This window comes from Taudactylus pleione, unplaced genomic scaffold (genome assembly GCF_031769625.1).
Source record: "Taudactylus pleione unplaced genomic scaffold, aTauple2 ptg000201l, whole genome shotgun sequence".
Taxonomy (NCBI): Eukaryota; Metazoa; Chordata; class Amphibia; order Anura; family Myobatrachidae; genus Taudactylus; species Taudactylus pleione.
Window position 1 is genome coordinate 3105005 of NW_028284603.1, and position 24316 is coordinate 3129320.

The 24316-nt window shown below is 41.6% G+C and overlaps 1 protein-coding gene across 1 annotated transcript in view; it reads right to left on the bottom strand.

Annotated features, from left to right (window-relative positions):
* Positions 1-24316, bottom strand: part of KIF16B (kinesin family member 16B) — a 366374-nt gene that overhangs the window by 317879 nt on the left and 24179 nt on the right. The window contains exons 2-4 of the mRNA XM_088477200.1: positions 6029-6098; positions 3076-3189; positions 1998-2114 (exon numbers count right to left, since the gene is read on the bottom strand). Of these exons, the coding sequence (XP_088333326.1) occupies positions 1998-2114; positions 3076-3189; positions 6029-6098 (301 nt within the window). The remainder of the gene's footprint in view (positions 1-1997; positions 2115-3075; positions 3190-6028; positions 6099-24316) is intronic.

Below are 24316 nucleotides of genomic sequence, written 5' to 3' on the forward strand. Positions count from 1 at the left end.
TTTATCCATGACAATAGTGAGTTGTATTATGATGCCATTAATCTAACTAATAAATAATTAGATTTTTGATAATTAATTGTTGTTGGGTCATCCCTTATTTACCAATTGCAGCCCATATTTCAGGTTTGGTAAGAGGGTGGTTTATCACTTATATCTTAAGTGCTAAAACTACCTTTAACAGTCCTATACTGTATTGCTAGGCTCCCATTTATGAAGAGTAAGGGACTAGGGCCCTCATTCAGAGCCGGACGCTCTGAGCAGAGCGCTCGCTCTGAATGAGGGCCGTCCTCCATAAAAATGGAGCGTCCTCCTGGACGCTCGTATAGCTGTGGGTCACCACCCACAGCCTATACGAGCGTGCAGGTTGATGGTCGCGATGGTCTTGACCATTGCGACCATCGCCACTGCGAGCCGGAGCCTGCGGTTGAGTTTCTCAACCGCAAGGCCCGGAGTGATTTTGGCTCTATCAGAGCCAAAATCACTCCCACCGACATCACTAATGATGTCAGTGGGCCGGCTTCTGACGATAGGCGTTCCCTTGGGAACGCCCCCGTCTGGGAGGCACGCCCACCAAAGGGGGCGTGCTGTCAATCAACATCGACAGCACGCCCCCTTTGATCAGACACAACGAGCGAAGGAAAGTCCTTCGCTCGTCGCGTCTCGCGCATGCGCACGACGGAGCTCCCTCCGTCGTGCGCATGCTCAGTGCACACCATCGACCCACTTGCGAGCAGACAGCCGCTCGCGAGTGGGTCTGAATCAGGCCCTAGGTTTGCATAGCAGAATTGTCATAATAAAGTTTTCATTTAAAAAGTGCCCTTCTCAGCGCCAATTCTGATTCCTTTGGGTTAAGTTAGGAAATTCACTAGTTCTCCTGTAATGGGAGAGCAAAAAATTATCGTCTGCTGATAGCCATGTTGTGAACAGTGCTTTTATGAATGTGTCAAGCGTAAGATAATAGTCAGACATTAGGTGGTGGTCAGGCATTGCAATATGTGGTACAAAGGAATGTGAAAACTAGACACACCATAAATCCTCAAGGTGTTCTCTTTAGGTTTCTATGCATGCGTAGTTTGTTATATCTATCTTATCAGTATTTGGAAACAGATTTATACCCATATTTGTAAGTGGTGTCTGGAGCCTGATGGCAGGCTGGTATAAAAAGTTCAGGACATCTTTGTCATCTTTGTATCCAGCCCCACGTATGGGAATTGAGGTTTCCTGGATCCTGTGTTAACCATTTATATCCTTAGTAGATGAGCTGACGTGCAAGTTAAGGGTTTATAATATATATTCTTTTACTTTGTCATAAATGTCGTTTTAACTGATACTTGTTTGTGTGGCTTGATTAATGTCTTTGTATCCCAGAATCTTATCTTGTTCCACCGAGAACATCTCCTTAGGTCGCAGAGATTGGGCATCAGTTGGCACCATCCCTACATTCATTTACTCATTTATACCAAGTAAGGTCAAAACATTTTTTTTATTTTTAAACAAAATATATTTTAAAATTAATGATTAGCAATCAATCATCTGTATTTTGCACAATAGATATTGCAGTGTAAAACGGTTTGCTAATTATGTTGAACAGAATATAAATACATCTGTCAAAGTAAACACTTCACATACTGTATGTTACACAGTAGCTTGGTTTAAATTGTATTCTAGCTTTAGTGTCCTTAATTTTGTACAACTCCCACTGAACTATTAAGATTTTAATCTAGCGGTTAGACTTTAACTAGAATAGTATGGATAAATTGAACTATGCCACTGGTGTCATGGAAATAAATAGTAAAATATTAGTGAATTTGGCAGAATGGGCATTGATGTAATTAGTGTGTTAAGATTTTCAATGAGCTTCTATTTTAAATTACAGCCATGTGGTCCATTAGACTACACTATGATGCAATAAATTGATTTGGCAGATTGCATAACAAATAATAACAATTATATAAAAATAAAAAACCCCTGCAAATAAATAAATAACACAGTCATACCGGGTTGCCCATCATTGTATACGACTTTCCAGAACCAGTCTGTCCATACGCAAACACACAGGCATTATAGCCTTCAAATGCAGACTTGAGAACATCTGTGCCAAGGTCTTTAAAAACCTAGAAGACAAATGTGTACATTTCAGTTTCTACAACTGGCCGTATGTACGCTGCCATTCTATTTGCACTTAGAATTGTTGCTGACGGTTATAGAGTAAATATTGCTAAAGTCATCTAAATATACAATGATCTAGAAATGATCAGTTATCGTAAGACATTCACGTCGTCTTATCTTTTTATGGACATGGAACTTCTTGCTGACTTTCAATAGTTTTATAATTAATTATCCCATGTAAAGATAAATGTTCAAACACATTGATCTACCAAAGTGTACTCCTGTATTTGTTATGCCAAAATTAATATATATTTCTCAGAAATAATGACCAAAAAAGCAATTCATATTCATGATCTGTGATGCATTTAAAAATTTGCAAACCAATGTAACAATAACAGTAATATGTCAGATAACCCCCTTAGATCTGTGTCTGCAGAGACATAAAACCTTTATGGTTTTCTGGTACGCTCCCAAAAAGAAAAAAAAAAAAGATTGTATTTAGTACAGAACTCTTTCAAGTCTTGCTGCATATTTTAAAAAACAAACAAGTAATAAACTTTAAAATCTTTATAGAGATTTTATTACACCTAACACAACATTTACCAAATAAATGAAAGTGTAAGTGTAATATATTCCTGAAGAGATGTAGAATATGATTATTACTAAATTCAGTTTCCACATTTGCGCTGACAATAAATTTAAACTCACGAGCGTGCCAAAATTCCTTTAAAACCCAAGTTACATTTCGAACAATAACCACGTTCTCTGAGCAGCTACAAAATAAGGTAAACTAGCTACGAATACAAAGCAGTCTCCATAGTTCACACAATCACATTTTTTATACAGGTTTAAAATCCCATTTCACATAAGTACTTCATTAAAACAAAATGCAGGGAAAGAAATAAAGAATTTATGGAAGAAACAGAAAATGAAGGATTGAAGCGAGGGCCTGGTGTAAGAGCTTACCCAGTCTTGAGACACGTAGTTTGAATTTTTACTATCTGCTGAGAAGTAGGAAAAGTCATAGGTGAATGTTTTAGTTCGATCTCTACCAGAGTCCCCTGTTACGCCATCCGGCAACTGCATAAAACCGAAGACAATATTAGGAATATAGGATACGCATGATGTGTTAAATCATCTACAGTTCAAGGCTTCCGACTCTCAATAATACAATGCCTAAAAACAAAGGGGAAATAAAAAAAAGTGTGTACAGGTTGAGTCTCCCATATCCAAATATTTCGAAATACGGAATATTTTTAGCATGACTGAGAAAGTGAAACCTTTGCTTTCTGACGGTTCAATGTACACAAACTTTGTTTAAAGCACAAAATTATTAAAATACAGTATAAAATAACCTTCAGGCTGTGTGTATAGGGTGTATATGAAATATAAATGAATTTCATGTACACAAACTTTTTTTGATACACAAAAATATTGTATAAAATGCAGGTTGTGTGTATAAGGTGTATATAACACATAAATGCATTCTGTGTTTAGATTTGGGTCCCATTCCCAATACATTTCATTATGGTATGCAAATATTCCAATATACAGAATATTCCGATATCCAAAATACCCCTGGTCCCAAGCATTTTGGATATGGGAGACTCAATATGTATGTATGTATGTATGTATGTATGTATGTATGTATATATATATATACACACATACACACATACAGTACATATATATATATTTTTTTAAACAAAAATATATATGATGTGAATATGAATAATACCATAGTTAATTGGGTCAATCACATGAATACATAATTTGCAAATAATGATGTATACTAGCTTTCTTAAATCACAAATTTTTTTTTAAATTAAGGTGTTTCGATTTGGAATTTGTCTAAAACTCCATTGTGACAAGAAAATAACGCATAGTCAATTTATTTCCCAGCGAGAATTATGGTAGCACTACAATTCACCGCCATTGTTAACAAATAAATTGCACCTACAGTAGCAACCTATGTCCCCTGGGACTTGTACTCACAGAGGGGCCTATTCATTATCATGGGCCATTTCGTCCCTGATAATTAAGTATCCAACTCGCCGTGAGTTGCGGTGGTGGATACTAAAGTACCAGAGAAATTCAGTATTGTACACTATAAGCAACTTTGTATGCCGCCACGATGTGAATAAGATGCTTCATTTAGGAAAACTACGACTGGGAATCGCTACCCATGGCAGGGTGTCCAAGTCATGCCGCAATAAGGATAGGTGTATAAGAACACATCTGTATATGCAAAGAGTTAAATATTAAAGTTACATGCTACTAACCATTTGTGTCTGTAGCTAACTAATGACACTCTCAGGGCCAGCGCGACACGCTCAGCAGGGAGGCGTTGGGCTGGAGAGGTGCCGCCACCTTCTCCATTTGCTGGGAGCCCGCTGAGATTTTGTTACCAGCAGGTGCCCGGAGGCTCCTTCCCTGCAGCCAGAGGCTGCAGCCCACTCCTAAGCTCCCACAATAGGTGTAGGGAGAGACATCATGACATCTCTCCCACAAAGCAGAAATCGAGGAGCTGTCGGATGATGGCGGGCGCAGGAGTGTGGCCTAGATGTAAGTACAGTGTTTTATGTGTATGTCTTTATGCGTAAGAGGCACCACTACTCTGGGCATTGTATAGGGGGCAATACTACAGTAGGCATTGTATAGGGGCACTACTACTGTAGGCATTATGTGTAAGGGGTACAACTAATTTGGGTATTGCATGTAAGGGGCACTAATAAGGGTACTACTACTGTGGGTATTGTGTGTAAGGGGCACTACTACTGTGGGTGTTGTGTGTAAGGGGCACTATTACTGTCGGTATTGTGTGTAAGGGACACAACTACTGTGGGCATTGTGTGTAAGGGGCACTACTACGTTCGGCATTGTGCATAAGGAGCACTACTACGGTGGGCATTGTGTATAAGGGGCACTACTACGGTGGGCATTGTGTATAAGGGCACTACTGTATGTCGTAACGTGAATAAGGGACATTACTATGTTGTGTAATGTGAATCAGGGCCACTATGTGTGGTGTAATGTGAATAAGATTGTGCTACTGTGTGGCGTAATTTGAAGTGGGGGTACTGTTGTGTGACCACGCCCCTTTCTTGTGAGACCACACCCCTTTCCCCTGGTGCTGTTCTTTTCTAGAAAATGGGACGGAGGGCGCAAATTTACAGTTTGCAAGGGGGCGTCGAACACCTTAGCACCGGCCATGTTTTCACGCAGATAATACCGTAATGTTCATACCAGTTCCCTGTAGATATGAAAAGGAAGCTTACGATTGAATGGTATCAACAGCTACTCCCCCTATTCAACGTTTCATTTGGGTGGAGTCCTTGTGTAAGTAATTACAGAAGACGAGATTACCATGACACCAAACGGTCTAAGGCTAAAGAAGCTTAAAAACAAATCTTTGACGTATTCAAGCGAATAATAATCATGCTGTCAACCTTGCAGAATAGAAGTGATTACAATTTAGAGTAAACTGGAACTTCAAAGCAAAAAGGTATTTCCAGTAAAACTGTCCTTGTATTGTAAATGATCAGGTTGAAATATTCTGTAGTGCTTATGGGATTTACCAGAGGACTATATTCTATGCCTAATGATATGCTGGCAGTCTGAGCGTATACCTCTTATCCGGCATCCCTCGTACCTCAACTCCAAGGTCTCATAAGTATGCATACATATATACAGCACACATTTACTATAGTGGTCTGGCACAATGCAAGCTGAATAGCCAAGTAATGTTATTATTCTGAAGGCCATTATACACGCTCATTAATTCCACCTTGCTTGAACATAATCATAATAAAAAAGGCATGCAGGCATATTACAGCATATTAACTTCTCCCAAGATGAAACCCTTGGGTATCACTAAAACCGCTACATTCATCAAAAATAAACATTGCATCACACTTGCCTTTGTATTGGTAATTTTTGTTTTTTTGCCTTCTATTTCGATAATAAATTTAGCCTCCAGATCCTTCTCCCTAAAGAACACAAAAAGAACGTTAAGAGCAACAGCGCAGTTTTCATTTCATACATATGCGCTCATAATTATTGTGCACATTTATATGAAGATTGCAAACAAGGTACATTTAACGATTTTATACTGAATTATACACACATAATTGGTAATTCAACGGAGCAGAAGAGATGAAATGCATATGTGCGGTGATATCCCCAAGGCCAAGAACAGTTACCAAAGACTTAAATGATGTAAGGGGGGGGAACCTCCATTTTGCACTCTCCACCATATATCATATTAATCTGCATTGGGAGTCATGGTAATAAAATAAGGAAACTTTCATACAACGAGATGTTGATAATCTCCAATAATACTAAAGGTGTCTTTTGTGCGCCATATGGCACGAGACGTCTTGCACGATGCCTGTGCTGTGCAATTTTTTCTCAATTTTGCCTCTTAGTTCGCATATAGGGCCTGATTCAGATATGTGCATATATATACCCGGTGGTTTCTGTACATATCCGATGCATGTGGGTCTGCGCACATGTTACCACGCAGTGCCCTCAAGCTGCAGCGCTATTGTTTTGTACTGGGGTGCAGTCCTGGAAACTAGGGCGCGTCGACCCCGTTTAGTGCAGACGCCACGGTCTGCATCATAGGATGCAGACTTCGTGGCCTTGCAAGCCAAACCTGTGCTAGAACCAGGCGTTTTATTTGCGTCTTTTTGTGCCGAAAATGTGTCTAAGGGGGTCATTCAGACCCGCTAGTGAGCGTCAGGACGCTCGCAAGCGGGTCGATGTTCCCCACTGCGCATGCGCACGACGGAGGGAGCTCCGTCGTGCGCATGCGCGAGACCCGGGGAGCGACGGGCTTTCCTTCGCTCCGGGTCTCGCACCAAAGGGGGCGTGCTGTCGATGTTGATTGACAGCACGCCCCCTTTGGTGGGCGTGCCTGCCAGACGGAGGCGTTCCCATGGGAACGCCTACCGTCTGAAGCCGGCCCCACTAGTGATTATAGATAGATAGAGCCAAAATCACTCCAGGGCTTGTGGCAGGGAGACCCTACCGCAGGGTCTCCGTCGCAAGTCCGATGGTCAAGACCATCACGGCCATCTTTTTGGCCGCTCGCATCTGCTGTCGGTTGTCACCCACAGCTATACGAGCGGCCAGGAGGCCGCTTCATTTTCATGGAGGAGGGCCCTGATTCAGAGCGAGCGCTCTGGTCAGAGCGTTCAGCTCTGAATCAGGCCCTAAGTCCCAATGCGATGCAAGGAACATGCAGCAGCAGACTGAGCAGATTCATTTGATATGTGACACTTCTATATCTGTAGTCACCCGAGTCTCTGAATCTGTATACTAAGTGCTACAATGTAGCGGCTTTTTTAATTTAAAGTTCCGTTGTGCTTCATATACAGACTCAGGTGCACACAGATATACAAGTGTCACATATCACATTAATCAGCACAGTCTGCTGGCGTCTCCTAGTCGCATCGCATTTCGACTTAGATGCATTTTCGGCCCAAAAAAAAAGGGACGCCTGACGCTAGCAGAGTAGCACAGGACCTGGCGGCTCACTCACGCAAGGCAAGTCGCGCTGCGTGGTGTGGCGTATTGAGGCTAAATGTATGAGGACACATCTGTACGCAGACTGGCCAAAGCAGCAACCGGTGAGCCAAGGCAGCGTCTACAGACGCTGCTCTCAGATCACAGATGCATGCATGAGATATCTATCTCCTACAGACACCTCCTGCCGCATTTGCACTGTAGTTGGACGGTATTGGACAGCCGCTTCCTTGCAGCTGTGCAATACCGTCCACCTCTGAGCCAGGCCCATGGTGTACAAGGTACTTAGCATTAGTGTTTTGTTGCAGTCACAAAGTCTTTGGCGCTAGATGGGGCTATTCGGTATGATCTAAGGACATGTGGGACATCTTTATATCATCATTGCTAATATAAGATTTGCAAATTGTTTTAGGATATGCCAGTCTATGGCTTATATGCAACCTTTAAATGGTCAGATTATTTGCACCATTAATGGTTAAACCTTTGTAATGTAGTAAAAGGAGTTGTGAAGATTGAGTGAAGAGTCCAGTCATAACAAATGAGCCTGTAAACGCTATGGACAAATTCACTTGTCAAACGTCAGCTGGAGTCAAGCCACTGAATTTAAGTGCTGTATTTCAGCCATAATGCAGCAGTAAAATAAAACAAGAGATTTACGAACTGTATTACTGTCAATTGGAGGATGTAAATGAAACAAATTGGGGAGAGGATCTCCTTTAAGCTGCGATTATTTAATGTTGCGAAACACGCTTTATCTTTTAGAGCTGACCAGTGTGGCTAGCCCATTTGTGCTAAATGCATTACATCATCATGATAAAACAAGAGAGTGGTTATTACTGCTGCAGTCTATCAGCCCTAATTAGGGAGAACATCCTTTCTGAGCACAGAAGCAAATAAAAAGTAACAGTGGGCACTTCAATCTAATGTGCTCAAGATTAATTGTCCAGTTAGTAATAAAATAAATCAAGTGATCCAGTAGGATAAATACCAGTACAGAATTTACAAAATAGATTTAAAAAATATACGGCAGTTGAAATTAGTTTTCTTTCATTAGTTAATATCTGCATAGAGGTGAGGAGGACCTTCCACAATAAATTAACATTTCTGGAGTCCTTAGGGAGGTGGATCAGCGAATGGTGTGGATTTTCAAACAATAAAACGAAGAGTTAATAGGTCCCGGTATGTGAGCTTAGGGCTCGATTCAGACCAGGTCGCTAAGAAGTGTTCGCTCGTAGCTGCCGATGGTTCGCATTGTGCACATGCATCGCAGTGCGCAAACTAGTCCAAGCGATTGGGAAGCGTACGCTCGCCCAGCATAGACAGCCCAGCAGAGTGAGTGACAGGAGAAGCCGTCTGTGGGTGGTAACAGGGGCAGGCCACTAGAAACAGGGGGAGTGGAGGTGCGAACACAGGTGCGCCTGAGCGTCTTAACGCCATTTCAGAGGAGTGCATAATTAACAGGCAGCGTCATAGTACACGTCACCTGGTTGAATTTTACACTGAAGTGCTCGCAGTGCATGCGTTAGGGTATAGTCAACCTCAAGCACTGCGAATGCATCCGATGGTACCTGGTGTACCGATGGTTACATACACTTCCTGGAGATGACGTGCGCAAGTGGGTGTCTTTAGACAGGCTGGTGGGCGTCTGCATACACAAAGCGATCACATGCCAAAACATATTGGGCGTGCTTATGCCTTGCCGTGCGATTGCCTACCGTGCCGTCACTTAGCGGAATTTGCATAGCAAGCGTACGCATCTAGCGAGCGGGTCTGAACCGAGCCCTTAGTGTAGTAAGAAATGTATTTTCTGGATTGCACTGATACAAGTCTTCATGCAGTCTACAAACACTATGTGACCGGGAATTTTTATTATGATTTGCAATTTCAGCTCCATAATTGTTTGAATCCTGCTTAGTGATACAGTAGATACAGAGACTGCCCATGCTCTATGGTTATGCAGTTGTAAATTAATGTCTTAAGGGGTCTTTTTCATAGAGCTAGTGGGGTTCTCTTGGATCTGAAAATCCCTCTCAGTGATTACTGCCATTGTCACATCCCTTATTAAACGGAAAAAAAATACCAACCCCTATCTTGACAACCAGTCTCTTTACTGAACACTGCTATTAGTACTAAGTTCACATAAATTTGATTATTTTGTAGGTGTCCTTATTATTACTGAATGTGAAACCAACATCGTCAGCCTGTTCAGCATGGGGTTAAAATACCTAGGGGAATTGGACGCCAAAAAAATGTCAAGGCCCCCCATTATGAACAGTCCTGGAACTCATCTTGGCACATTTTTTTTCTCTTAGCTACAATTCTGGAACTACTTCCAATGGGTCATGGCAGTTCCACAAGCACCAACATACCCAAGCCATCAACAGCAGTGAGGGCTTGCTTGTTCTTGAAGTTCTACAACATTATTTAATCTAATTTCCACTTTTAACTATTACCCTGGCACTCACAAATACAGGGTGCCAGGATTATTAAGCCCAGTGTTCTTCAGCAAAGGGCAGTTGTTATCATTACCACGTATCATTACAGCAGGCCTTCGGGACCTGTAATAGATACACCTCATAACAGGCTTATCTGGCGACAGTACCAATTTGCACTGTAATGAATCTCCAGAGGGCGTGCTACACTTCAATGCTCACACCCTTAATGTACTCGAGCTACAACTGCACATCCAGAAGTAAGGGACCACAAAGGCAAGTTGTTCCAAACTCTTTAAGACCAGTAACATTTCACCTCACACCCTTAAGAGAGCTGAAGAAATATTAGCGATGTTTGGCTACTGTAATGGGGGGTACTCATTCAGACGATGGACTGACGGACCCACCAACCAAGTTTGATAAGCATATACACTTGCCAATCGGCCGTATAATATGTCTGGCCAGGACATAATATGCCTACTCAGTTTAACTTGCTGTCCTTTGGTTGAGTGTACGTGCTATCAGATGTGAAAGATATATTTGTACAATATGTCACGTTGCAGTGTAGTACGGCCGATGCAATATATCTGTGAAAGGCGTAGTTCATAGTTATATACTGTAGTGCAGATGGACTGTACAATCTATCATTCATCAGCTGTATGAATGTAATATCGTCCTGTGTGTACACAGCATAAAACGCGATGATGTGGATAGCAGCACAGCGCCAACAATGTAATCACCCCTTAAATGTGACACCATCTTATAGCACAAGTGCTGCAGAAAACATTTTTTTACAGGCCACTACGAAGCTGGGCTGGGTGCACACTACACAGTGTGTGTACCCAGTGACGGCACAATACATTGCGCCGTCCGTACACATTGTGAGATGCAGTAGACGGCGGCACAATGTGTTGTTACATGCTGCATGTAGCATCATGGCGTTGTTCATTGTATCGTCCCATCAGCTGTGCTGCACAGCAGATGGGATGATGCGACAAACGACCTGTGGGCATGCCTGATCGGGCGTACACACTATGCGATCCGCATGATATATCATTCCGATCATGCGGATCGCATAGCGTGCTGTACAGCAGATGAGACAAGACAATGAACGATGCCATGCTGCCAAATGCATCGTGCATGGTGTACGAATAGTGTATCGTGCCGTTGCTGGGAACACACCGTGTGGTGTACCCATTTTTAAACTCATATCCAAATCATACCCTAAATGTGGAAATGTAAAGAAAAAAGTAAATGACTTGGCACAAATGAACATAGGCCCTGATTCAGAGAGGGATGCTCTGACAGAGCGCTCGCTCTGAATCAGGGCCGTCCTTCTCTTTTTTTAGACCAGCCTCCTGGCCGCTCTCATAGCTGTGGGTGACCACCCACAGCTATAGCGAGCGGCCAAAAAGATGGTCACGATGGTCTTGACCATCGGGCTTGCGACGAGACCCTTGTGGTAGGGTCTCGTTGCGACAAGCCCTGGAGTGCTTTCGGCTCTAACATAGGAACGCCTCCGGCTGGGCAGCCACGCCCCCGGCACGCCCACCAAAGGGGGCGTGCTGTCACTCACCATCGACAGCACGCCCCCTTTGGTACGAGACCCATAGTGACGGCTTGGCCGTCGCTATCCAGGTCTCGCGCATGCGCACGACGGAGCCGGGTCCATCGTGCGCATACGCACTGGGCCAACATTGAACCGCTTGCGAGCGCTCGGCGCTCGCAAGCGGGTCAGAATTAGGCTCATAGTTCACGGATAGAGTATAATTTTGCTGTCCAAGATTAAACATTAACCTCAGCTAATGGAGCACTGCCAGCAACTTCAATCCCATTATTTCAACATTATCAACATTTTACAAGGCTACTCAACTGGCAATAAATAAAGTGAGTACTGCCTGACACTGTTTTATATAAATTTGGGAGCAGGACTGAAGAGGGTATCTGTGTATACTAGGACGGTTGGATCACTCAGACCAGCCAAATCAGTGGTGTGGTCTACATTACAGGGAATATACAGGAACAACACTTATCTAGGTCTATACAGATTTGTATACGTACACGGTTAATGCAGTCGTGCCAAACAACCCAAAAATGCATCCTAGTCACAAAGAGATGCGAAAAATCATTTCACAAAACTGCACTGATTCATTTGATAGGAGACACTTGTATAACTGTACGAGACTGAGTCTGAGGGGTCTATTTACTAAAGCAGTGTAAGGGAACAGAATGAAAAGTGATAAGAAAGTGATAAGGTGCCAGCCAATCAGCTCCCAACTGTCATCTCACAGGCTGTGTTTGAAAAATGACAGTTGGGAGCTGATTGGCTGGCACCTTATCACTTTTCACTCTGTCTAACACTGCTTTAGTAAATAGACTCATGAATCTGTATTTGAAGTGCTACGATGCAATAGCCGTGGCTTTTTTCCGCGACAAGTTCCGTTGTGCTTAGCATACAGATTCAGTCGCACACAGATGTAAAAGTATTGCATATTAAATTATTCAGTGCAGCCCCGTGAAGAGGTTTGTCACATCTGTTTGCGACGAAGATGCATTTTCGGGCAAAAAAAATGCTCAGTAAAAGCGTAGTTCTCAGTGTTAGAGACTGCAAAGATTGGTAAATTATTTACACAGCAATATTAAACCCCTCATATGTGCTATTTATGAGGGTTTTCTGTGGCATGTACAGAACATTCACTTTTATTTTGATGCTGATCAGTATATAAAAATGGATAAGCAAATTAACAAAGTCACAGAATGATGCCTGCACTTTTGTTCGCTGAGAATTGAAGGAGTCAATGTAAACTCATGTGATCACCAAGGATCCGGTGTCTGGATTATATAAGGAAGTTTCACATTGGACCAAAGGTTGTCTCTATAACAGTGGTTTCCAAACTTTTTCGAATCACTGCGCCCTAGAGTATCAGTATCTTTTCCACGGCATCCCTGGGCTAAAAGTTTCTTCAGCAAATATTAAATGAAGTAAACTGTGCTTATGTGTCAGTTATTTGGTGGTTGACAGGGCTGCGCTTCTTTTTGTCCACATATTTTTTGATTGGCAATCATTAGCATTGGTCGTGCCTATCACCCTGACTAAAAATAATTTTATTTGGTACTGGACCACCAACCCGAGGCACCCCTGCAAGTATCCTCAGGCACCCAGTTTGGGAACCACTGCTCTATAGCGATCTACAGCCGCTACATCCTGTTCAGTTCAAGCGGTGTTCATGCACTCTGCGCAAAACACTGCAGGATTGGTGCCTTTACCCCATATAGTACGAACAGGGTACACAATACTCCCACTAGTCACCTAGGGACTGATCATAGTTGCACGTAGCTTCCTACATGGCCGAAAACCACACATGTGCTATAGCGATTTTACATACAGCGGGTAAAATAAGTATTGAACACATCAACATTTTTCTCAGTAAATATATTTGTGATGGGGTTATTGTAATGAAATTTTCACCAAATGTCAGCAACGGAATCGGTATGATATGCCGGCTGTCGGAATGCCTCCTGTCAGAATACAGACAACGGCATTCCAATAGTTGGTATCCCGACAGGGGCTGGGTAAGTATACTTACCCTCACCCCTAACTCTCCCCACCCCACACCCTAACCCTCCCCGTTAGTTCCTGAGCCTAAGTCCCCCTCCTTCGTGCCTAAACCTAACCCTCTCCCCTTAGAGCCTAAACCTAACAGCCCCCCCCAGTGGTGCCTGACCCTAACCCTCCCCCCTAGGGGTGCCTACCCCTAACCTCCCCCCCACTCAAACCTAACGCTAACCCTGCTAACTGCCCTAACGATCCCCCCCTCCCATGGCTAAGAGGACAGGCGCCCCGGACTTCTCATTCGAGCATCCATCCGTCTGCTTTCCGGCGTCGGGATTAAGATAGGCGTCAGCATTTCGACACCTATCTTAACTCTGTCGGGATATCAGCATCGGCATTTAGACCGGCGGCCGCTGACTACATCCCGTCAGCAACAACCAATGCAATCCACACATGCAAAGAAATCAAACCGTAGATGTCCATAAATTTAAGTTCTGTGTAATAATGTGAAATGACACAGGGAAAAAGTATTGAACACGCTTACTGAAATTTATTTAATACTTCGTACAAAAGCCTTTGTTGGTAATGACAGCTTCAAGATGCCTCTTGTATGGAGAAACTAGTCACATGCATTGCTCAGGTGTGATTTTGGCCCATTCTTCCACACAAACAGTCTTCAAATCTTGAAGGTTCCGTGGGCCTCTTCTATGAACTCTGATCTTTAGTTCTTTCCATAGATTTTCTAATGGATTCAAGTCAGGTGATTGGCTGGGCCATTCCAGCAGCTTTATTTTCTTTCTCTGAAACCAATTGAGAGTGTCCTTGGCTGTGTGCTTGGGATCATTGTCTTGTTGAAATGTCCACCCTCGTTTCATCTTCAGCATCCTGGTAGATGGCAGAAGACTTTTATCAAGAATGTCTCGGTACATTTTTCCATTGATCCTTAATTCAAATCATATGAAGTATGCCAGTACCGTATGCTGAAATACAGCCCCAAACCATGATGTTCCCACCTCTAAACTTCACTGTTGGTATTGTGTTTTTGGGTCGAAGTGCAGTGCAATTGCTCCATCAAACATGGTGTGTATTATGACATCCAACGAGTTCAATTTTGGTCTCATGTGGCCACACTATAATCTCCAAGTATTTCACAGGCTTGTCCAAAGGTTGTGCAGCAAACTTTAAACAAGCTTCAACATGCTTTTTCTTCAGCAATGGAGTCTTGCATGGTGAGCATGCATACAGGCCATGCCGGTTGAGTGCATTATTTATTGTTTTCTTTGAAACAATTGTACCTGCCAATTCCAGGTCTTTCTGAAGCTCTCCACAAGTGGTCCTTGAGTCTTGGACAACTCTTCTGATAATTCTTTTCATTCCTCTGTGAGAAATTTTTCGAGGAGCACCTGGTCATCGCTGGTTTATGGTGAAATGATGTTCTTTCCACTTCCGGGATTATGACCCCCAACAGTGCTCACTGGAACATTTATACGTTTAGAAATCCTTCTGTAACCAATGCCATCAGTATGTTTTTTACAAGAATATGTTGCTTGAGAGAGCTCTTTGCTTTTACCCATCATGAGATGTTTCTTGTGTGACACCTTGGTAATGAGACACCTTTTAATAGGCCATCAGTTTGGACTGAACCAGCTTATATTAATTTGCACTGACATGGGACAGGATTGCTTTCTAATTACTGATAGATTTCAGCTGGTGTCTTGGCTTTCCTTGCCTTTTTGCATCTCCCTTTCTTCATGTGTTCAATATTTTTTGCCTGTGTCATTTCACATTATTACACATAACTTAATTTATGGACATCTATGGTTTGATTTCTTTGCATGTGTGGATTGCATGGGTTGTTGCTGACATTTGGTGAAAATCTCATTACAATAGCCCTATTACAAATATATTTACTGAGAAAAATGTTGATGTGTTCAATACTTATTTTACCCGCTGTATCTCAGAGTTGGGCAGATCTCTGTCCCTGACATGGGCACTTCTGAGCGCCAATGTTGCGGTCGCATGCAAGAGATCCATCTGAAGGAAGAGTTGTGGCCACATAGCTAGTGTTCTGTGCTATTCTGAGGCACGCGTACAACAAGGGAAGCTTGTTTCTAACTCATCTCTTACATCTTGTATGGGTCAGGTGCACGAGCAGATACCAATGGTGACGGGTGCAGGCGGAAAAGCAGCGAGCGGTGCGGCTTCCTGTTTAGAGTCACATGGATACTTGCATTAGCATAAATTTGTACAAATATACAGAATGCGGTTCTATTGTAGATTATATACGCAACAGTGGTGCAAAAAAACAAAAGCGTGTCTAAATCACTTTGCACTTACAGCAACCAACAGCACAGTTCAAATTCATGTATGCACCCCGATGACATAATCCTATAGTACATGGGCTGAGGTCAGATATCACCATGACAATTATATTACAAACTTAAATACAAATTCAGATAAAACATCACTTATTGCACTCTATTCTCCAGGACAGGGATTGTTGCAATTTCTACTTCACAGGCAATTCAAGGCAATACGCGATTCTTAATGGACTTAATATTTTAGCATATAACAATCTCTGGCATCTGTGGTCAAACTGGACTAGAAAAAACTATATCATTCAACCTTTTCTGAAATTAAGGGGGGGAATTCAATTATTCGCAAAAAATGGCTTATTGTGCAAATTTAAACTTTTTTGCGCTATCCTAATACCCGGGGTTTTCATGGGTGCAAATTTAGTTATGCTGTTTTCGCGACAAAGTTTTCACCACCTCCTGAGCAGGTGGCAAGTTGCGGAAAAATCTAAATTTCAAAAAGGTAAAATTGTTGGGACTTGGGGCCTAATTTAGAACCGCTCGCGAGCACTGAGCACTCGCAAGCGGGTCGATGTTGGCCCAGTGCGCATGCGCACGAGGGAGCCGGCTCCGTCGTGCGCATGCACGAGACCCGGATAGCGACGGCCAAGCCGTCGCTATGGATCTCGCTACAAAGGGGGCGTGCTGTCGATGGTGAGTGACAGCAAGTCCCCTTTGGTGAGCGTGCTGAGGGCGTTGCTGCCCAGACGGAGGCGTTCCCATGGGAACGCCCACCATCTGGGGCCGGCCCCACTGATATCACAAGTGATGTCAGTGGGAGTGCTCTTGGCTCTGATAGAGCCCAAAGCACTCCAGGGCTTGCGGCAATGAGACCCTACAACAAGGGTCTCGTCACAAGCCCTATTGGGCGCTCACTATAGCTGTGGGTGGTCTCCCACAGCTATGCGAGCAGCCAGGAGGCCGCTCTAAAATCAGCAAGGACAGCCCTGATTCAGAGCGAGCGCTCTGTCAGAGCGTCCGGCTCTGAATCAGGGCCTTGGTTCAGAAACAATGGGACACCTTCCTTAATGACTAATTGGTCAAAACTAATGTTTTAATTAGCTCAGTTTGGCCAATACTGATATATTTTTGGGGTGAAAAAATAAAAAGTGCATGAAAATGAGTTAGTTGATGTGGAACAGGTATATGAGGGTTCTGTATGAATGGGACAGGTGTTTTTAAGATTGCAGGTGGGGGTTAAAGGTTTTTGTTTTTTTTTAAGTGTCGTTAAATGACACAAATATATACTTATAGGCATTTTTATGCACCCCCAATTTAAAAGAACATTTATTTTGCAAAAAAACTTGCTCACTACCATTATTTGACTGTTTTAGAAATATGCATATAACAACCATTTGACACAATTTAAGAACCCCAAATACTTTTACTAGGGCCACCGATACACTTCTATATTATCATCCTATATCACTTTGCTTGTTTTTGGGGTACAGGCAGATTTCCCTATTATCATATTTATCGCAGGCAAAACTAGGAAGAACTTTCGCGCGAATGCCACATCACAACTTTTGGTATTGAATTATGCAAAAAAACAAGCGATAAGCGGAATTCACATTCACAGGGCGTGCAATAAAATTATGACATTATCGCGGCAATTGAATTTCCCCCAAAATATCCTTTAATCTCTATTTAGTTAAATAATAATTCAATTTTAGCGTCTTTTCGCCGGTGCGAAAACGCAATGCAATGTAATAGGCGATAAAGTTTCGCCTATGAATACCCGGCAGCAAAAACTGCAGATTTGGGGTTTTAAGGTGCGGAAACCACTCTGCACCCTTTGTACACCCCCCTTGATGCAAACTGCCTCAAATAACACATAACAAAACACAAAAAGGACACCCCAAAATAGCACTTTGAAAATGTGGGCGAAAAAATTCAAAGTGGGGGTGGGTACAAATCCAAAAACTAGCGAAATAGCCTTGGGGGGGGGTCTGCAAGTATGGGGGAGGTGTATTTTTGATTGCAGGTGCATGCTGAAGGTGCGTTTTTGGCGCTTGACTTTGAAATATGCTTGCACCCATTTTCAAGTACCCCAAATTTGATGGGAATACTTATTTTGTCGAAAAAAGTTGCTAAATGCTATGCTTCACCACTGTCCTGAAGACGCTAAATAGCACCTATTGAGACCATTCAAAGACCCCAAATACCTTTTGCAGGGCTATTCGGGGGGTACCCATAGTGAACCCCCATGTCAGAGCATCTTTAGGGGAGTGTCAGGCTGATTTCCCCAAAAACGACAGGACTTTTCGCCAATTTCATTTTTGCCGGGTCCCATTTTTGCCAAATTGAAATTGAATACGGGGATATACGCGCAATAAGTTTTCGACGGCAAAACCTCCGATGAATTGAATATGGCCCTGTATCTTTTTCGTGTTGATGTCAGGAGGAAAAACAACTAAAGGTCATCTACAAGGCAATCTTATAAGACCTTGGTTAAAAAAATTTGCTCCTGTGTGAAACCGCTAGTTATTTATAAATGAGGTACAACAATGTATTAAAAAGAAAAAAGAAAAAAAAAACAGAAAAACGTACATGAATTCCGGCAAAGTACAGCCGGCGAAATTTGATACGAAATAAATAAATATGTAAACAGATCCTGTACATCCAGTGCAGGATGCTCTCATGAGGGACTTTCAGAGAACCAAAGTACAAAAACTGTCTCTAAGCTAAAACATAAACTCATCTGCGACTTTTAACAATTCTGCATCATGCGCATTTTTATCTACCATGTTCTCTCTTTAGATCATATTAATGTGGGCTTTATAAGAACAGGCACTTCTCTCTTTATAGTTAACATATGTTTCATCCAGAGAAGTTTTCCCTTTGCGTTGTTTGTTTACTAGGAGTTGTCATAATGGGAGGATCTGTACACACCAGAGCTCCTATATTCACATCAGCAGCTGTCACTGTTTATATGAAGCGCATTATACCTCTGATAAAGCTGATGATAAGCGCGCGGTACCATTGTCAGATGCAAGAGAACACAGAACTAAAGGGTTTTTTTTAATCTGTCAAATGTAAAATGTGATAAAACAATCACCAGGGATACAAACAGTGTAGATTAAGTTCCATAGTGCAATAAAAAGTGACTAAGCAGCAAAAATAAGTTTAATCACATATAGAGAAACAAAATATAAATAAGGAATTGTACCAACAAATATAAATTAAAAAAAAAAAAAAAAAACATTTTGCTCCAATGTCCTGGAGTTAAGGCCCCCAAACATGGTGCAATATGCACCATGCGACGCAACAGCCGATCCAATGTCCAACATATTGGGTGGTCCCCACAAACGGAGCAATCGGGTCACCGAGAGCCCGATATGCCGGCGCCCCCCATCCGCATAGTGCTGAATGGGATCGTACATCTCTCCCCAGATCAACTGAACATGCAGAAAGATCTGGAGGAGCGATGTACGATCCAACGGGAGCCCTTCTGACCGATATACCCACACATGGAGATAGATATACAGATAGATGCAGAAATATCTTTACAATCCGTCGGATCGGCTGATATATTGCACCATGTATGGGGACCTTTAGTGTTTCTGCATATAATCGAGCCTTTCTTTAAAATATATATATATATATATATATATATATATATATATATATATATATAAATAAATAAATAAATAAAAGTGGCTGCCAGTTTGTACACTGTTGTATATTGCCAGATTGCACATTGCCTACACTTTGGGCATTCCGCCCTACAGGGATATCTTTGGTAGGGTCCCCATTACGGACCACTACCTTTGTACACAACCCATACCAGCTGTTCCAGCAATTAAGACACAGTAGGTGAGAAGTAGACACGGACCTTAACTGAATCAATCTCTCACAGACTAGCTACATAGGGTGTGTGGGAGAGGGACGGGCTTACCATCAGGGCAGTACAAAGGTATAAAAGCACTTTAATCAAAAACTTAAAACAAACAGTTATAACAATAGTACAATACAAAAGGCAAACACACATTACCATCCAAGCAAAAAGCTGTTATTGTGTCCATCAGTGTTTCTCTGGGAATTTTTTTTTTTTTTTTACATTACTCACCTATGAGGTCTAGCAACATAAATAAATATACATAATGATGATAATTACTAACATTGCTGAAATGCACACATCTGTACTTAAAAAGATAGCAACCACTCTATATCGGTGCAGCACTAGTCGGAGATTGAAAACAATGATCTTACTATGGTTTGCAGAATGGGGTTTGAGGAGTGTCTCTAAGCACAGAGGACAGCTATAAGCTGATAATTATACTGGCTTCTGCTGTACACTGCACTATGACTGGTTTCGGGAGTTTAGTGCTGGGCAGGGCACAAGTTGGTAGCTGAAGAGAGCGGGACCTGGTTGCAAAGAGAGCAAATACCTGGCTCCAGATATGGCCCTGTACAACCACCATGGCACCAGATATGACCCAGCATATCACACAGGCAACCCTAAGAACTGGTCTTGCATTAGACCAGGGATGGGGATCTGAGGGTCCGAGGGCTGTATAAGGCCCCCGGAATCATTTGATCTGGCCCTCTGAGCTTTTTTCTGCTAGCCTCATTTGGCTAGAAGAGTGCCTGTAATAGCAACCTGCAGCCAAAAATCTACGCAGCAGTGCCGCCTTGAGCGTCCTTAGGACGCTTCAGACGGTCACACCGCTGCCCTTACAGTTCCTGGAGCATCCTTAGGATGCTTTGGGCATTGCTGTAATCTCCGGCGATTGTGGCCCCGCCCCTGTGTGACATCACATGGAGGGGACGAGGCCCGCACCAGGACCGTGAATAATGTTATATATTTCAAAATGGCCTTCGGCAGAAAAGAGATTCTCCACTCCTGCATTAGACACACATAATTGTAAACTGTAAAACTAGATTACCATAATTCCAGTTTTAGAACCAGAAATCGTGTTATCATGTTATGCATTGATGTTCTGATCTATAATGTTAAGCATTCAGCAACAAAAAAAAAAAAAAAAGTAACTTTCTCTCTTTTTGAAGCAATACCCATGGTGGCCCCACCCATTCCGCCAGCATGGTGGCACCCACAGGAGAGGAGCATAAATAGTGCCAATTTGACTCACCCAATCCATTACTATGACTCTGCAATCTGATTGATTTTAACAACTAATTAAATCAACACCCTGGAGTCTGTCTCACATAGAAAATATTTTATTTACTGAAATTAAAGTCAATATTCCTGCAGCATTCTCATGTTTGAAAGTAAATCCCAACATGATGATTGAATATTTCAAAAGCACAGAATATAAGCAGCAAGGACCAATTATTGTAAAACTGTACTACAATGCAAAGTGACATAAACAAGGTGGAATTTAAAGCCAAAAAAACAAATTGCTCCCAAGTTTCAAAGAATACAACAGAGCTCTAAATAAATTAAAAAAAGAAAATAAAGAAAAAAAAAACAAAGAAAATAGATCTGTTACAATCAACCAACATTTCCTGTATTAATATTACAAAAGCTATATTGAAACGTTTATACAGATTGAGTCTCCCATATCCAAATATTCCGAAATACGGAATTTTTTTGGCTTAACTGAGAAAATTAAACGTTTGCTTTTTGACGGTTCAATGTACACAAACTTTGTCTAAGGCACAAATTATTAAAAATATTGTATAAAATTACCTGCAGGCTGTGTGTATAGGGTGTATATGAAACATAAATGAATTTCATGAATGTACACAAACTTTGTTTGAGCCACAAAATTATTGAAAATATAGTATAAAATTACCTGCAGGCTATGTGTATAAGGTGTATAAAACACATAAATGCATTCTGTGTGTATATTTGGGTCCCATTGAAAAAGATATTTCATTATGATATGCAAATATTCCAAAATACGGAATATTCCGTTATCCAAAATACCCCTAGTCCCAAGCATTTTGGATATCGGAGACTCAACCTGTATATAACTTTCTGTTAGTGTCTATAGTGTATTTCTTGTCGTCTGCCCACTTCCTGATTACTTGGTGCCAATTCCATTTTATAAAAACTAAACCAGGAGTTATGTTAAAGTGGACCAAATTACTGCCACTGCAGAGAGTCAGAAGTGGAGGCAGCTCTGGCCCTGGGAAGACAGCGGTCATGAAACAAAACGCAATGACCTCGGCTTCTAATTGGGTATGAGCCACAGCCAAACCATTCAGGATCCACATTCACCAATCAACCGTCTCCTGAACTAGGACAGCTTGGTTCCAGCAGCAGAGGCCACTTTCATCTCTGCTGGCTGCCATCCACATTGTACCTGCATTCCTGTAACGGTGACAATCTAGGAAAGGTGGGGAGTTCCTTACTAACATGGGCTGCACAAAGGAAGAAAAAAATCCCTTTTTTGTGAATTTTGGCAATTCAAAAAGAAAGGTTCCCCGGCACTGAAGAGAAAGGGTCACCTAAAAATGAAATGAATAAAAAACATTTACACTATCAACTAAACAGAATCAAATGTTAGAACTTTAATATGTAACTAGGATTTGTGCCCACTTTACATTGTTTTGCACGAAAAACAACTTCTTTCTTAAGCTTTCTTCTCTTTTTGTTATGGTGTAGGGTTACAAAAACCAGTTGTTGGACATGTGTGACTGCGAGGTGCTGAATGACAGGGTGTTATTTCCTGGTGCAGATCTCACAGGCTTTAACTCTTTTGAATAAAGACATTTGAAACAGCAAATCCAAAATCTGTGATTAGATCAGAACAAAGAGGCGTTGTTATAGGAGATCACATGGCAACAAAGGAATTTTTTTCAAAAGGATCACGCATGGATACGTTTTACAATGTAAAAGTTTGTGGCTAAAGCTGAGGGACACAATTTAAGAGAGGTTGGTCACAATGCTGCCCACCTGAAATATTTAACTTATTCTAGATAATGGTTTTCCCCAATAAAGGCCTATCGGGCTGCTGTACATAGATACAAGTAAGCCCAAAACTAAATATTAATATACAGCCTATGTATTACATCTGTGGACAAAAAAAATTAAGTGGTAAAACTTAAATAACTATTTCCAGCTTACTATATGCATCATCCTTTTGCTGATGGCTGCCATATTTAGAGAGGCTCTTTGCAGGATTTAATTTCACTTAGGAGTGTCTATATGAGGTAGTGTAGAGGGAGGAATATGAGGGGTATATATAACAAAGTGAGAGTTTTTAAAAGTGAAGATGTTGCCCATAGCAACATCAGATTCTACTTAACATTTATTCAGCACCTTCTAGAAGAGAATAGCTAGAATCTGATTGGTTGCTATAGGCAACATCGCCACTTCTAATAACTCTCACTTTAGTAAATATACCCCTATGTGTCAGGATTGACAGTGATGTCACTGTAATGCTGGGTACACACTAGGACAGGTGATCAGTCAGCAGTGTGTACATACGGGCAGCAGGTTTCCCATACACACATACAGATATTTTGGCAACGGCTGTGCTGCAGGGCCGACCTGATATGTTTGTGAACGACATCGTTCATAGACATATCAGGTATACACAACCAACTATGCACTCGCAATATATTATTTGTCGATCAAACAAACAATAAATTCATAAGTGTGTACCCAGCATTAGTTTGAAAGAAAGTACTGACATGGAGAACTGTTATTTCAGCTTTTTGTCATATTTGGACCACCGACTATGCTGTAGGATGGGTCTTGCTTTTGTCAGGCAGGGGATAGCACTCCATTGAACTTTACATTTGAAACAAATCTGTAGTAAGAGTCAGCATAACAATGAAACAATATTACATTTTTAGGTTTACTATAATATTTCTCTTCCAACTGCAAATATGCATGGGACCATTATAAAGATTCCTTCACTTCATATAAACATAGAAAAAACATATCATACAGTGTAACTGTATACAGGTTGAGTCTCCCATATCCAAAATGCTTAGAACCAGGGGTATTTTGGATATCGGAATATTGCGTATTTTGGAATATTTTCATACCATAATGTAATATGTTGAGAATAGGACCCAAATCTAAACACAGAATGCATTTATGTGTTATATACACCTTATACACACAGTCTACAGGTCATTTTATACAATATTTTCAATTATTTTGTGGCTCAAACAAAGTTTGTGTACATACATGAAATTAAATTATGTTTCATATACACCTTATACACACAGCCTGCAGGTAATTTTCTACTTTATTTTCAATAATTTTGTGCCTTAAAACAAAGTTTGTGTACATTGAACCATCAAAAAGCAAAGGTGTCACTATCTCAGTCATGCTAAACTTTTCCGTATTTCGGAATATTTGGATATGGGAGACTCAACCTGTAGTACTCTTTTGGACCGTGGGGGAGATGCATCAA